At 41.8% G+C, this 17,197-nt stretch overlaps 1 protein-coding gene across 2 annotated transcripts in view; it reads left to right on the top strand.

Moving 5' to 3' along the window:
- The window catches only part of LOC138514286 (vomeronasal type-2 receptor 26-like), a 613,935-nt gene that overhangs the window by 536,351 nt on the left and 60,387 nt on the right, over positions 1-17,197 (top strand). For both annotated transcript variants that reach the window (XM_069629670.1, XM_069629671.1), the window contains exon 3: positions 8,685-8,912. In XM_069629670.1, coding sequence (XP_069485771.1) covers positions 8,685-8,912 — 228 coding nt within the window. The remainder of the gene's footprint in view (positions 1-8,684; positions 8,913-17,197) is intronic.

The raw sequence follows: 17,197 nt of genomic DNA, 5'->3' as shown, positions 1-17,197 counted from the left end.
TTGCCTCGGTTGAGAATACATTCCAGGGGCATAAAGGACATGTCCATCCCACAGATTGTGATTAAATAAGAGGCTTGTATTCCAATACTATTAGTCCTCTTAAACTCCCTAACAGAAAACATAGCTACCATCCAACCACCTAGCTTGTGCTTAGCTGTGAATGGAACCTTCGCCTTCACGAAACGCAATCTGGTTTTCCTTCAAACAGGAGTATGGAAACAAGTCTCCATTTCATGAAAGACAGAAGTTTGAAAGTGTTTGACAGCAGTACACCAACAGCTCCTTTACTCCTTCATCTATTGGCTACCGATAAATGAAGTGAGCCTCAGCCATTAATACAAAAATTAAAACCGCAGGTGGGAATTGATAGTACTAGCTTTCAGAAGATCACCAACCCTTGACAATCATACCCCATTGGTTTTAACAGGATAATTCAAAAGTTCAGCTTGAGGTGTATCTGAAGGGGCTCTATTTTATTCCCTTGGCTATTTATTGTTTACATGACGCCCCTAGCAGACATTATCAGACTCTTCACAAAATCTTTTCAATTAAATGCAGTTAGTTGCTACTTTCAAGTCTGGATTCTGAAGGCAACAATTAGCATGTATCTCAACTCCTTGAGAGAATACAGGACTGGACCATAGATAATATTCTCTACCTTAACACTGCTAAGGCAGATATATTCTTATTTTCTATGGCATGGATCACAAACCAGGAAACACTACCTTTCAAATGCCCACTCTGGGGACTACCAATCCAACTTGCTCGGATCAGGTAAGTAATCTAAACATCAACTTCAACACCACAACCTCATTACAAACACAAATAGACACCTCAGCCCAAGAAACACACACTTTCAGCTCCATATTCTCAAGAGAACTGTCCAATACTTGCAAATGACACAGGAAATCGAGTTGAGCAGAGCCCTTGTCCTCTCTTGTCTAGACTATGTTAATAGTCTCTATCTGGAACTAAACATAAACCAACCAAACCAACAGCACCATATCCAAAATAAAGCAGCTCGAATTACCAGGCTCAAGACCTGGGACCTTATCTTGGCAGACTTGAAAAACCTTAACTGGCTCCATGTTGCAAAGAGAATACAACCCCAAATAAGCTGTATGAATTTTAGAATCCTCCATAACAATGCTCCTAAACAACACTTGAAGAATGAAATAAACAAATATGTGCCTACAAAACTGCTATGATCATCACAAGGCAACATCCCAACTACATAAACGTTCAAAACAGTGAAACACAGAGTGATATCCCTCCTAGTATTAGGTCTGAACAGGGGCCCCCCAACCCTCAAAATATAAAGTTGCCTCAAGAAGTTCAAAAGGAATGTGAAAATATGGCTCCATGAACAGATGTTCCCAAACACATATGCCCACAGACATTATCCAAATAACTTGCCTCCCCCTATGACTCGTATGCTTAGCACTACCACACGTATACCTTATCATTGGCAATTCTGACCTGAGGACATATTACTTGATAACATTAGATCTGCCTACCTTGGCTCCATGAACGCTCGCCTAATCTGAACCTACATCTACTTGTTTTATGTTTGTTGTAATAGGAATAGCCTATGAAGGTGTTCGCATGTTTCATTGAAGTGAATGACTTTGTGGTCATTCACTTCCATGCATTTGCTTCATGGGGAAATAGTTTCTATATGTATGTTTGGGAAAAAGGGGCCTGAGGGGTGGGTAGGAATGATATGGGGTTGGTTGGTGAGTATGGAGGTCATGAGGAGCTGTAGTTAAAAAAATGGAAGTCAATTCATCGAAGAGAATTACCACGGGGTAGTTCACTTCCATGAAAACGCGTAGAACTCATACAAGAGCTAGCATTTCCATGAATCATGGTGCATTATCAAACACACAAATCTTGATTTCCGACTGTGACGAAGATGTGTACTACTTGAAGTGTGCAGACGGATTAAATTTATTTTTATTTTTATTTTTATTTATGTACGTGTAGCGCGCCGAAAGCCTGCAGGCATCAGGGTGCGTGAAACACAAAACAGAGACAGAGACAGACCTAAGGGCGAACCTATTGCTAAAGTTACTAAGGTATTATTCTGATCATTAGATGGACAGGGCTTGTAGTTTATTTGAACAGATATGTTTTCAAATGCCTCTTAAACATCTGGTAGCTGTTTTCAAGCCGTAAGGTTGGGGGCAACTTATTCCAATGTTGCGCTGCCTGTACTGGGAAAGATTTCCCTATGCTTGTTGCTCGATGGAAGCGTATCACATTCAACTGGCCTTGGTCTTTGGATCTAAGGTATCTAGATGGGCTATATCTAGAAAACTGGTTCTTCAGGTACGTAGGAGCTGAGCCATATAGACATTTATGAACGATTGTCATTGACTTAAAGATCATTATTTCCTCTATTCTCAGCCAATGTAGTGACTTCATTGCTTCTGTTATATGCTCTCCATTTTACATCTTTTCAATAACGCGGACAGCATTGTTTTCCATGACCTGGCACTTCTCAATCTCTTTCTTAGGAGATCCTAGCAGTAAGGCATTGCCGTAGTCCAGCCCTTGCAATCGTTGCTGTATTTTCCTCCTTTAACCAGCCGGATGGCTCTCAGGTGGCGCAAGTAGTACGCATTATTTTTGTGAAGGTATTTCACCTGCACCTCAGACCCCACTGACGCCTCCACCATCACCCCCAATGTTTTACTGGGATAGTTGCCTCCTTGATGGCAAAGGCTTTATATTCTATACCTAATTTGGCTCTAGTTTGGTGAGTTCCGAAAATCAGTAGTTCTGGCTTAGTATTATTAAGACACTTCCAATTAATTTGCATCCACTTATCTATGATATCATAGATTTGTGTTATTTTAGAGCTGTCACTCGGATAGTTGCCTTCTAATTAAAAAACCAATTGCGTATAGTCGGCGTAATTCGTAAAGAATACGCCAACATTTTCCAGGAGGTCACAGAGGCATCTTATATACAAATTGAAAAGCAGGGGGGATAGACTTGCCCCTTGTGGTACTCCAAAATCAATATGTGTGGCCTCAGAAAACATTTCTCCGCAGTGCACCATAGATTTCCAGTCTGCTAGGAAGGATGTCAACCATGCTAAAGCAGCCTGAGAGCAACCTGCTACTTTCTCTAATGTCTCTTGCAGCAATTGGTGGTCCACCAAGTAAAATGCTGCACTTAGGTCTACCAACATTAATATCCCTGCCTTTCCCTTGTCCAAGATAGTGAGCATATGTGTCTGCAAATCTAACTTTGCAGTTTCAGTACTATGGGCCTCTCTGAAGCCTGATTGTTGTTTGTGGAGAATCTCTTGGCGTTCTATATGTTTTTGGAACTGATTAGTTGCTACATTGGCCAGTAATTTTAGAATGAAGTTTGAATTTGTAATGGGGCGTAAATTGGTAGGATCCTTACGGTCCAAACCTGCCTGTCTATCAGTGGCGTAATGGTCACTTCTTTGATACACTTTGGTACCAAGCCCTCCTGAAATGATGCATTCACAATTCTAGTAAGAACTGGTGTAAATAAAACTTTGTTCTCCAAAATGTTTTAGCTGGTAGAATATTTTCTGCGCATGATGTCAGTCTCATTTTGATCAGTACTAAGAGCAATTCTTCCTCCGAGACGGGGAGGAAGTTAAAGTTGGGCAAATCACCAGGTTTACTTTTTACTGTGATTTGCGGTAACGCGGTTCCAGGTTCTTCTCTGGATAAAATTATATTATCTCTTGCCTCCTGTATTTTTGCCAAGAAGGCTTTCTGCACTGTTTCAGTCTTCCTTCGTAGGGTTAAATGACGGAGTTATGGCCTTCGGTTTGTCCATACTTTTAAGAATTTCAAATATTTTACTGGTACAATTCAGAGCAGTTGCTATCTCTTTATTATAGTGGTTGCTTTTTGCTTCTCTAATTTCTTTTCTATACTTTAAATGTATTTGTTTCCATCTTATTGTCTATTGTAGGATTCTGTATCGGTTTGATCCTTAAACTAGTGTTGTGGGTATCTGGCTGGTTGTTCATGCACTTTGACAAACTAGGGTCAACAATGCCCTCCTGCCGTTGTTGCTGTGCGTACAATGCAACTCACCTCTGGCTTTTCCAACCTTCTTTTCGTCCTACGAGCGTGTAGTGGCGAGAAATTCCACCGCGTTAACGCGTCCTTTCACGGACGGACTGCCACTGACTGCTCGTCCGTGCCTGCGCGTTCACGCCCTCCCTCGCATTGGGGACTGCACCTGTAACTCCCACAGTCCCCCACACCCCATTTTTCTTCTTTTATGCACTTATCAGACTTACCCAGTTCTGCTGCCGTAAGCACAGCTTTTGCCATTTGCTGACCGCACTACCCCTGTTATTGCATCATTGTCTATTTATTTGTATTTATTATTATTTATCTGTTCTCCTCTGCTCTGCACTTTCCACTCTCCCCCTTCCGTGCACCTTTCCCCTTTCCCTTTGCCATGCACTTGCACAATCTCAATGTCATCGGGCCTAGTAAGATCGTTGTTTTGTTCTCCCCTGTTTACCCTCCCTTGCCTTGTCACGCTCTGAAACACTTGTGTACAAGCGCGATACAAATAAAATATCATATCATATCATACCCATTGTGCACTGCATTAAAGAATGTAAGTCAGGAGTATATGGATACCTCTTTCGTAGGGCATCCCATACCCCTGATCTTACTTCATTACAGGCTGCTTCATCATGTTTGTTATTTGCAAGAATTATCCCAGGGTACCCAGCCCTTACCCATATGTCCCCAGCCTGGTCTCCAACTACGGTGACCAGTAAGCTCTTAAGGTCTCCTAGTGCTAAAGCTACCCCTGCGGTTTGTTTCTCAAATTCATAGATCCATTTACTGGCTACGGCGGTAAGCTGGGGGGGAGATTTAATCAAATTATTTTTGTCCATTTGAGGCCATGGCACATACTGCGTTATCCGTACTCCTTTATGTATAAGAGGCATCTGCCTGTCTATTTTTTTTCAACCCCTGTATTTTTCTGATCTTGTACTTCCACTATAAAATCTGATTTATTGGTCTATCCCTTCCCAATGCCTCTTGTGGAAGGGATGGGTTTCTCGCTGCCTCGTTTCCTCGATCTCTTTCTTCTCCTGCCTCTTCGTGATTTTGTTCATGATTTCTGCCACCTTCATCTTCCAATTCATTTTCCCTCGCTGGTTCGACTTCTTGTCCCAGAACCGTCTGTACCCTCTCCCCATCATCTTTTTGACACATACATTTCTTATTGCCCCAGGGTTAAATCTAACCAAAATATCCCCTGACGTACAATCCCCTATTTTCTGCACTGGTACCCTTATTTCTGGTGGCACGTCTCCAGGTTCTATTAACCTGACCAACCTTTCCAGCAATGCTCTTAATTTACACCCTGAGTACACTGATGATACGGGCATGTCAGCACTTGTGGATGGGTTATACTGCTCTTGAGTCCCCCCATAGTTGCTGATCCTGATGATACTGCTGTCGACACTCTCTCTACCACTGGAGGCTTAAAGATTGGATTTGTATACCCTACTGCGGGTTTAGGCGTTACGGGGTATATCCCCTTATATTGGATCTACTTTTTATCTTCCTGATCTTCCATATCCTCGAATAATCACCAAAGATCTAAAATCTCTTTTCTTTTTTGTAACTTCTTTCCTTTATATTTTGCTGCTAAAAAGATGGACATTTTTTCTAGCGTGTTTCTGTTATGGGTGCCATGCTCTGGCCAGGAGCAGGATATCCCACCTTCCTTTGTTTCCAACACCATTTGTCTATGATATTTTTCTATCATCTTACAGTACAGTGGCAGGGCACCATGCATGTGTCTTATTGGGGTGTCTTCCCCCATACTAATATTGCACGTCCCTTATGCATTACTTAGACTTTACTGCTATGCTGCAAACACTGCTGCTTGTTACACAAAAATACAGATCAACCCACTCTTTCCTCAACCCTTTTTTCCCACTTTTTCACACACACACACACCGCAACTCCTCCACCTTACTTCCTTTTTTACCACAAAAGCAAGTGAAAATATACATAACTAATTGACTACAATCCAGGCCCATTCCTTATACCGAGACACTACTTATTTTTCCTTATATCCTCGTAGTACCACCTTCTCAGCTTTTTTTTACATGCTTTTTTTGTCATAAAAGAATTCTGCGTGGCACTACCTTCTCAACCTGTTATGGCTGAGGATCCCTCTCAGTCTTTATACGCTGAGGCTCCCTTTCTTCCCAGTCTTTACACGCTGAGGCTCCCTTCCCCCATTATAAAAAGTAGAAAAACAGAAATATGCAACAATTTCAATACATAATCCACCACCTCTCCAATCTATACCTTAACACATCACGTGAAATCATATGCAATTTACACCATAACACGTCACCAAAGGTCCTATTCAATCTGTACCTTAGCAAATTACCAAAAGTTCTATTCAATCTATGTCATTGACCTTGTACTTTATCCATTCACACCTCACATACTGTCATACACACATGTCCCCTTCTTGTTATTTCTTACAAGAGTCTACTTACATGTGCGCCTTCACCCAAATTTCCTCTGTTACAGGGTCCAATACTGGCTGGTCCTTCTCTCTGGAGCCACGCCCGCTTCAGAGAGCAGAGAGGATTTCTATTAAAATAGCTACTTCTAAAACCGCTCAGGAAACACATGTTTTTTGATTTGGGGGACCAGTCGCTCTAGGTGGGCGTGGCTCTTTCCTGGAGAAGGGCCTGGTCCTACGCAAAGTACGGGGGGAACTGGGATCATGTAGGGATAGTCACCACTTGTAAGGGTGTCCCTAAGTATGCTCACACCAGAATCAATACACCCCTCTAGGGAAATAAGGCAAAAAGGCCATCTTGTAAGGATAACAAGTTTAATCTTACAAAATGAGGATGGTAGCAATGAACTCTGCTGCCTGAATGGTTTTCTCCTGTCACTCTCTCCGTTCCTTCCTGTCAAAGTGGTTTTAGGCAGGGGTTTATATAGGCCTGGCTTGCTGTGGTGGTGTTACTGGCTCTGGATCATGGCTTCATCCCTATCTGTCGTTTTTCCATAATAGGGATGTTCCAAAAGCCTATTACTTCGTTGTCAGCGGTTTTGTCAGAGCATGCTGTTCTACATTTTACTAGCTATGCAAAAACACACTGTAGCTCATGCTTTCCTCCATTTTGCTAACTATGCAAAAACACACTGCAGCTCTGCAGACTTTTATACACCTTGAGGCCTAGCTCAAGGAAAAACTAAAACATGTTATGTGTACAAACATTTTCCTGTCACTCTCTCCATATTCCACTCATCCTGCTCACGTTTTATCTGGGTCCTGTAGTCTCCTCCACACTTTACTCTTATAATTCATCCCATTCTGCATTTTGTCCCACAGAACATGTAATTTCTTTTTTTTAACCTGCCTGTACCCATGACAGACAGTGGACACCTGGTGAGTCAGTTCGTGCTGGCCATGGTGACGAACATCGCACACTTAAGTGCCTGTGGTCAATTTTAGATCCCACAGACTGCATTCCTTCTAGGACGGATGGGGCGTTTGACTCATATACAGCACTAAGATTTTACAATGCCTAGAAACTTACATTAAAAATGTATACAGTTAATTGCACCTTATATTTAGACAGTAACTACGTTCTTTAGTGCTTGTCTATGTCTGTGCATGTGATTATGTTTACATGAGAGAGCCTTCCCAGTGCCCCTCATACCCCCTAGTCCATTATAGTACCTTACAGATGTCTTGTCTAACTCTAAGTAGCTTGGGGATTCAGGAGGACTCTGGTTCCTTCCGAACAAATGTGCTGTGCTAAACCACAAATAAATACAAAAAATAAATTAAGTGATCTTAAGATGTTTAGCCTACAAGAAGGACAATAAGAGAGGGTATGATATCCATGCTTATTAAATGGGTCATGTTAAGAGTGTTAGTTTAGAACAGTAAGCCTCTGCTTTAGCGCCTGTGCCAGCCTTTCACTTTGTTTCCACCCCTCGTCCTCTACCCTTCTCTCAAACTCACTCAGAAAACAACTACTGAAAGGAGAAACACGATATAGGCAAAGTTAAATGGAGAATAGGGAGAAAAACAAAATGGTAGGACAATGATGATGGAAGGAAAGTAAAGGCTGGCACAGGCTCAGGGTCCTGGGCTAAGTCCATGGTTCAGGCTCTGTGCACACATTAAAGATTTACCACTGTTTAGACAGTGGTAAACCACACACACACCCTTACACTAGCACAGCTGTGAATGTGCAATGTATAGGAATGCCGGTAGTGGAATTGTAGCCTAACATTGAAATTGCAAATATTACAGGCAACCCAGAATGGTGCTAATCAATAGGCCCAATGTGTACATCAAATACTAACTCAGTGCTCACATATCCTTTATCACTGAAGTATCAATTATATGTAATAAAAGGAATTATGGTTACACAGCTCAGTGGTGCTCATTTTGTTGACCTCACAGAGGTGAAAGGCTGAACAGACCTGCCTGGATTTTGGAATAATTACAATCTCTGCAGTAGGTGTATGTATTAGTCCACAGAGCCATCTAGGGCATTGGACATGATGGTTCCCATGGTTTCATGTAAATCCCTGATATCAAGATTCAATTGTTTCAGAGATCCTCACTGTTTTGGGGGTTGACGATGCGCTTTCATCCTATAGGTTCTTCGTTATTTGAAAAAGGTCCATTTTAAAAACAAGGCTGGAGAAGAATTATCTTTTGATGATGACGGAATCTTACAGAACAGCTATGACATATGGAATTGGGAAACCTTCGAAAACAAGACGTCGACAAGAACCAAGGTTGGGTACTTCGATCCTGTTGGAACTGCTGGAGGACAAGTGGTCATTAATGAAAGTGAAATTCTATGGAATGTCGCATTTGTGTCGGTAAGAGAATTGTTTCAATGGAGGCAAAATAGAATGAATAGAAAATTGTCTCCATCTGATTGTAACTTTTTGGAGGAATTCTAAAAAATGTTACACTGCATACACAGACAGAGGAGAGATCAGATACAAATTATGCAAGATTTTAATATGTGGTTTGGTAAACTTCTGCACAAGACCTCTTAGAGATTTCAGCAGGACTTCCTGCACCAATGAGAGGTACCTTCAAGTACATGCACTTCAGCTCTTATAACAACATCTCTAACACACCAATTGAGCCATAATACTGGAAAAAATTGCTTATTGATCTTTTTGGTAGCCACTAGTTGTCAAGAAAAAAAAAGACATGCACAAAGGCCATGGGCCCGTGACATGATTTGCATATCTTTAAAAATCTTCATCTGATGAATTTATTACAATTTTTTTCGGAAACATTTGTGGTATTGTATAACCTTTGATCCAGCACATTCAAAGGTGCTGCCCGGAAACCCTTATATTCCCGAAGCATTTATGGAAGCAGGTTTGGTCATATCAAGGGACTACAACTGCCCTTCTAGGGTAGCAGATCAGAATACTTAGCGAGCGATAGAAGAGTAATGGAGCCAGATGTCATGAATTTCAGACTACAGAGCATCCATCACTCGATGTAATGCTCTTATTGTGGCGGGAATACAGTCACACCTGCACTTCATATTAGAAAGTGTATTGATCAATTTGACTACAAATGAAAGATGGGATGCACATAGGAGCCAAAAAACCAGAGAGTTGTCAATCAAAATTCAGATTACCATTAACTAGGAATATTGTTTAAAGAAAATCTGCCTCCACATGCATTGTTCTTCCACACTGATGCACTCAAAAGGACTACTATCTGTATTGAAATAGCAAGCAACAAACTTGGTGACAGATTGTAAAGCTGTAGGGAGTGATGCTTTATCTACCAGAGCAGAGTTGCTTTAAACGTTTTAAGGAATTTCATCCTTTGCCTTCTTTCATTGCAATTATATGGTCCACACAGATGCCTGGGTTTGCACATTATCTCTTCAATACTTTTGTTATCTGGAGAGGTCATCATTATCAATTGAGGAAATGCTAGCCCCTGTCTCTATGCAGCTGCCTAATCAAATTAATGCCGCATTTTGCCATCATTGGTTTGGGTAAGGCTAAGCAATCAGGGACGTCATTTGAGAATATTAAAGGCCATTGAATTCTACAAGGCATCTTCATCACATGTATCACCAAACCGTGTTACCAAGGCAATCTCCAAAGCTAGAAGGAGCAGAAGATCAGAACAATGATTGGCTGAAGACAATTGTTGGCTAAAGCATTGCAGAAAGGAATTGAGCAATAAAAAGTAGAGATCCAAGAGACTAGTTAAATGCTATTCCTTCAACTAGTACCATCAACACATGTACATTCCACTTTTGCTTCTTATCTAGGCCTTCACTATAAAACAGGAAGTATAATACTAGGTTGGATACCTTACCTGAACAGTAATAGTGACTATTCTAGATAATCCTGAATTCAGCCTCAACCTGCTGTGTTGCCTCAAGAAAGTTGCTATATTTTAACTGCTGGGGCAATTAAAACAACGAATCTAAATTATTATCTCAAACCAACTTCACTTATACTCTCTACATTACTTCAACATATCTCCAGTGAAATGTGACATGGATGCTGTTGATATGTCTCATGCTTACTGTTCAGTAAGCATGAGTCACATGGTAATTATTAGATTTCAAAGAAAGGAAAAAGTATACATGCTAGTATTGTATTTGCTTTTTTATTTACTTTATTTATCATTTTGAAAGTAAAACATACAAGAGAAAAGTAACATGTACGTATCCATTACACCAGAGATATGCATTCAAATTGCATAATACTTATAATAACAATTAACTAAACCTAACCAAACTTAAATCCCAAACTTTAAAACCTGAACACACTACCACAAATCCCTATCTACAGTTGAACACCAACAAACACAACACACAACATCAAGTACGAAAATAATAACCCCCATCCATCCAGCCAAAAAATGATGCATGTAATCGGTGAACATCAACTGTATAATTCATTGAAATAACCCCAAGTTCTAAGGTAATGCTCCTTTCTCTTCTGCTTCATTAACAAAATTTTGTCGTAATCAGACAAAGTACGAACATCACTCAGCCATTCATCCACAACCGGCTTTTTCCTTGACTTCCAAACTTTTAATATTTGTTTAGCCGCTACCACTAATACCCTGTTAATCCATCCTCTTCTCACACTGCCCAGGTCCCCTCTCTCCCTGCTCGATAATAATATCGTCGAGTAAGGTGTTTGTGGTAGGGAGTCCCCTATCACAATATCTAGACTGTTCAAAACATCCCTCTATAAGATAGATACCCTTGAGCATGGCCATAGCATATGGAGCAGGGTGCCCCCATTAAGACCACAACCCCAACAGAGATCATTATCCAACAATCCTAGCTTGGCCATTCGGGTAGGGGTCCAATACAATCTACATAAAATCCTCTGTCTAAAATACCTCAAGCCTAAATCCATTTTTGACTGCACCCCTTTACCCAGCAGACTTTCCCATTCCCCTCGTAGGAATATCCATTCCAAATTCCTCTACCCAAACCCGATGCAATTTTTCCCATGACTCAACATACGATCCAACGGCATAAGTTTCATGTATGTCGACACTGCACATGGAAGAGAATGCATAACATCAGAAACCATAGGTCTCTCCTTCATTTGTTCCCCTAACATTCTCTGCCGTTCAGTTAAAAGGATATATATTGTGCATGTTCCCTTCCCTCATGCCCAAAGGAATCTCTAAGGCGTTCAAAGGATATCATATGATCACCCTCCCATACATCACGTATTCTAAAAATGCCCTTACTGATCCAGCTTTGCCAACACAGTCTTATTTGATATTTGTAATCCATCATTATGCCACAAGGAGGCATTGCAATGTACCTAGATGTTTTCTCCTCGAGCCATCATAAATGTTTGTAAGGCCACCCCTAGCAACAACCAAAGTGGGTAATTTCACAGTAAAATTCTGCACCATAGCCAGAGCTACAATACTCTCCAGGCATGACTATGGCAATTCCCTGCTCCTAGGGGCAAGTAGCAAATGCCCGAAACAATGTCAGGTGATCGAGACATCGAGTACATGTTACGTAAAGCATAAGACGAAAATAGCGTACTCTCAATGATTTGCCAATAGGGCACATCACTTCCCACATCAGGAAAATAGAACTCTGACCTCTTTAGAACAAATCCAGCACAATAGTTCAATAAATTAGGATAGCCAAAAGCCCCTTTCCTCACATACCGCGTCAAAATGTATCTAGGAACCTTAGGTCTGTTTCCCACCCCCCAAAGAAACTATTGGAAGACTTTATCAATACTATCAATGATCTTCTTAGTGAACGTCAATGGAATAGATTGGATAATATAAATTACCTTTGGCAAGAAAACCATTTTAATGGCATTTATTTTCGCCAAGAGCCCCTGTGGTAAACTACCCCATTTTAATACATCCCTCTGTATCTTTTCCAAAACTTTTGAGACATTAAACTCCACCTTTTTCCTCAGGTCACAAACCAGGTATATTCCAAAATATTTCATAGCTCCCATCTCCCACTGACATTCCCACGAACCCAAATTCTCCCTTGGTAGCGAAACATCTAGAAAGAAGACAACCGTCTTTTCCCGGTTGACCTTATGTCCAGATAATAACCCCACCTCATTGAACATACGTATTAACTTTTCACTCCCTTCCTGTGGATTGGTCAAAACAATAGTCACATCCTCCGCATAACACAAGATTTTAATTTCACTGTGCCCGTATTCTAAACCATGTAGACTTTGTGCCTGCTTATGTATGCAATCAACGGCTCAATTGCAAGATTAAAAAGGTATGGCAACAAAAGACAGCCTTGCCTAGTACCTCTTGACAAGAAAATGGGGCAGACAAAATGCAGTTAACCCAAACTCTAGCACAGATAGATGAATTAAGCATTTTAATAACTCTTAAAAAGGTATCCCCAAAACACATTTTTCTAAGTGTATAATCCAGAAAGGACCAATTAACACGACTGAAGGCCTTCTTCGTGTCCACAAAAATTAGGAGTGTATTCTGGATCTATTCCTTCGGGAGTCCCATTATATCTATTAATGTTCTCACATGATCATACCCATATCTGCTCCGCATAAAGCCAACCTGAGATTGGTTAATCAGATCACCAATGCAATTTTTAGATCAACATTCAGCAACGATATTGGTCTGTAGTTTTGCATTTTCTGTGGTCTTTACCTGGCTTCGGGATCACTACAATACAGGCCTCCTTCATCGTAGGACACACTAACCCATTTAACATGAAATTATTGTACAAATTGCACAATAGGTTTTAATACCGGACCCAATGCTCTGTAGAACTCTACAGGGAGACCGTATAAACCAGGCGACTTACCCACAATAAGCTGGTCAATGGCAGGCAATACTTCCTCCCCTGAAATGGGTCTATCTACAGCTACAGCCTTATCCTCTTACACCCTTGGCAAAATAATGTTATCAAACAATCTATCCATATCCTCAGGTGCTGGAAACTGACCCTCCCTATACAACGAATCATAACATTTCCTAAAACTTTCACAAATCCCAACTTTCTTAACTTTATACTCCCCACCTTCACCTTCTACTCTCTGAACAAAGGGGCTATCAATCAGTCCACGTAGTATATTTGTCAGCAGCCTACCATTCTGGTCCCCCTGATCCCAGAATTTCTGTTTCATGAAAAAACATACCTTTCTCGTACTGATTGTCCATCTCACGCTTATAACACTCCCGCATTCTGTCCATATCATCATTTTCCTCGCTACCTCTTATCATTTGATATCTCTTCTAGCATCCCTCTAATGCACTCTCTAACTTCTTCAGCTCGGACACTCCCTTTTTCCTTGTGCGGGCCGTGATGTTCATCAATTCACCCCTAACCGTTGCATTAAAGCTGTCCCAAACCATCTAGCTCAGAAGCAATGGTGCACTGTACGTGTGTTATGGGGAACATATGTGGAATCACAATTGATAAAAGATAGAGAAGGGGGCTACACCTGAAAACATTGTTTTAAGAAGTGAAATATGAAAACAATCTTGTCAAGGTGTCTTTTCCTCTTATACACCCTAACCCTTGAACTAGTTACTAATGCAGATCAAATGAGCTCCCTACATCCTGCACGTCAGGAAGGATCTGAAGGCTCTCCCCTTTGAAGGATATTTCACTGTTAATTGTCCAACTAATCCCCACTTGAATATTCCCTTCCTCTATCCATCTCGCCTACATCTGCTACCCTACACCCTGCATTTGCGCTTCATAAATTCCATGCATATATGATATAAAAAGTGAGAAGACAAGATTTAAGCCTGAAGATATATGTGGTACCTTTCCAACTTAGACCTCAATGTCAAAGAGAAACCACACCATACATCCATTTTGGATCAGTGGCAAAGTTTACCCTGCAACTTTGGGTGAAGTATGACAAAAAAGTATAATTTATAATACACTTAAGTAAACCGGTAACAGGATAAGAAAATAGGCACAGCAAAGTGAATTTACGGTTATAGAAAATTGCAAAGGAATGAGCATGAAAGTGTGGAAAATATCAAGGTATACATAATTAAGGCTCTTGAATGGTATGCTGTAAGAGATGACAAATCAATTGATTTTCACAAAACTATGCACATATTTACCTTCCTTGATTGTGCAGAGATGTGGGCTTGGTCTTTTTTTTCAAGGTTTTCTGGCTTGGGCAAAATGTTCTAACTTAGCCTGCAAGCTACACGTGATTAACAGTGATTATGCCTCCCCTTCGCTGAGATAAAAACTGTATCACAGAGTTACAGAGAGTTACAGTGCTACAGTGGAGTCTGTCTACGATTTGTGGCTCTGAAGTCTTTCTACTGGCTCTATTCTAGTGGGTGGACCTACTACTCAAAAGTCTTTGCTTGCCGCGGTGCAGCCACAGAGTTACAGAGAGTTACAGTCCTGCAGTGGAGTCGCTCTATGATTTCTGGCTCTGAAGTCTTTCTACTGGCTCTATTCTAGTGGGTGCACCACCTACTCAAAAGACTTTGCTTGCCGCGGAGCTGCCGCAGAGTTACAGAGAGTTTCAGTCCTGCATTGGAGTCTGTCTATGATTTGTGGCTCTGAAGTCTTTCTACTGGCTCTATTCTCGTGGGTGGACCCACTACTCAAAAGACTTTATTTGCCGCAGAGCGGCCACAGAGTTACGCAGAGTTGAAGTCCTGCAGTGGAGTTTGTCTATGATTTGTGGCTCTGAAGTTTTTCTACTGGCTCTATTTTAGTGGGTGGACCCACTACGCAAAAGACATTCCTTGCCGTGGAGCCACTGCAGAGTTACGGAGAGTTACAGTCCTGCCAGAACTCTCAGGGCTGTCAGGCTGCTCTCTACCCGCTGTCAACTCCAGCAGAAAATCAATAGCCTATCAAGAAATCATGTCGGCAGTTTTTGCAGAGCTCTCGCAGGCGGGATGAAGAAAGAGAGCGGACGATTCCCCCATCAACCCCCCTGTGAATTGCAAGTCCAGAGCGGGAGTTGGAACCCGACCAAGCATCAGAAGGGGTCTCGGCACTACCTTCAGGTGCACGCCCTCAGCAACAACCGCACCTACAGCAGAGTGCCAGACAGAAGGCTGCAGACCTGGCTGCCAACCACCATGATGACGAGGTGCTGCCGGAAGAAGTAGTTAAGCGCCTGTCGTCCAGCCCGCACAGCCCATCTAGACCGGGTGTCCTTGGCCCCTCAGAACATACTCCCAAAACCCTCAGTACGGTCGCCTCCAAGGTTGGAGGCCCCGCAATACACATGATAGAAAAAAACATTCAATGCAGGGTTTGCTCTCACCTAGAACTTGCCCTGCCTGACTTGAATTTAGAAGGCGTTCCACATGTGACAATTGAGCATGAAGAAATATGCAAGTGCCCTCTATCACTTTCAGAGTCTGTCGGGTCAGACCAGGGGGTAAGTGGAGTCGCTGCGGTGAAATCAAGCAGCCTGGATAAACAGCTGCTATTAATTAATGAGAGCCGATGGAAACTCCATATTCAAGACAAGATTGGGATTGGCAGCAACATGAGTCTGACTCCGGACTTCCTACGAGAAACCCACAAAAACCTGCGTGTAGCCACAGTAGTCTTGGCACAAATCCACGCTACACAGGAGATTGCAAACAAATTACTCACTCCCGAGAAATGTGGAAGTAAAAGTACCTCTAATAAGGCTGGGGAAAAGAATTTCACCCCATGGAGATGCCGCTTTGACCCGGATCGTCTATCGGAAGGAAGCCACCATTGAGTGTAACGGAGTGTCCTGGTCTGGTAATAGAGGCTAGCAAGGCCGATGCAGTGGGATGTTTGGAGGAGGGCAGAGTGTGGATGCCTGCCCCGCTGTGGGTAAAGAGGTTTCACAATCGCTTGTCTCTAATTTATCTGAGAAAACTCCAGCCATTTTTGCAGCAACGGCAGTTACTAAACACATGAAAAGACTCACATCCCAAAAAGGAGATAAGAAACCTCCTCGAAAACACAACAAAAGGGAAACCAGGCGAGAAAGAATCTAAAAACGCCCACAAAAAGGACTCAGAGATCCCCAGAAAACCCCCTAATTGAAAAAGATAAAGAAAAAGACTGTGTAACCTCAAATCCATCAATTAATAAAACAAACACATCAAAGCTTCTGAAACACACCTAAGAAAGAATCAATGGAAAGGGCATGCTGTTCTCAGAAAGCTTGAATAACTACTTCCTAAAACAGAAGCTGATTGGGGATGATGCAGCCATAGAATCAGTCCACGAACTTTCAGATGCTGAACTCTTGGAGGGAGCAGGGGCAGTTCTGAAGGATGAAACACAAGCCAGCTTGCATGAACAACCTACAGAGAGTAAGCCGATAAACACAGACATAACAAAAGTACCTATTATCAAAGAAGTGATCAAAGAGGAAATCAGACATTTATGTTAGAAAGTATGCTGGACAAAAGTAGCAAGATCATCCTGAATAGAAGAACCGTGATGCAGATACTGCACAGCATGCCTAACCTGTGACAAGTAACCACGGATGACATACAAATTATCGAATTTGGTATAAAACATCGGACTGACTGTGTTTACCTACATATAGCCTCCCGGGTGGTAAAAGGAATGATGGCCGAGGCGACGGAAAGCTTACGAGTCTTAGGCTTTGATTTAACGCCGGTTAAAGAGGAGGAGATC

Source organism: Ambystoma mexicanum, chromosome 12, assembly GCF_040938575.1.
Source record: "Ambystoma mexicanum isolate Mex_15411 chromosome 12, UKY_AmexF1_1, whole genome shotgun sequence".
In the NCBI taxonomy this organism is placed as follows: Eukaryota; Metazoa; Chordata; class Amphibia; order Caudata; family Ambystomatidae; genus Ambystoma; species Ambystoma mexicanum.
Note: the sequence above shows the minus strand (reverse complement) of the source record. Positions and strands in the feature narration are given on the sequence as shown.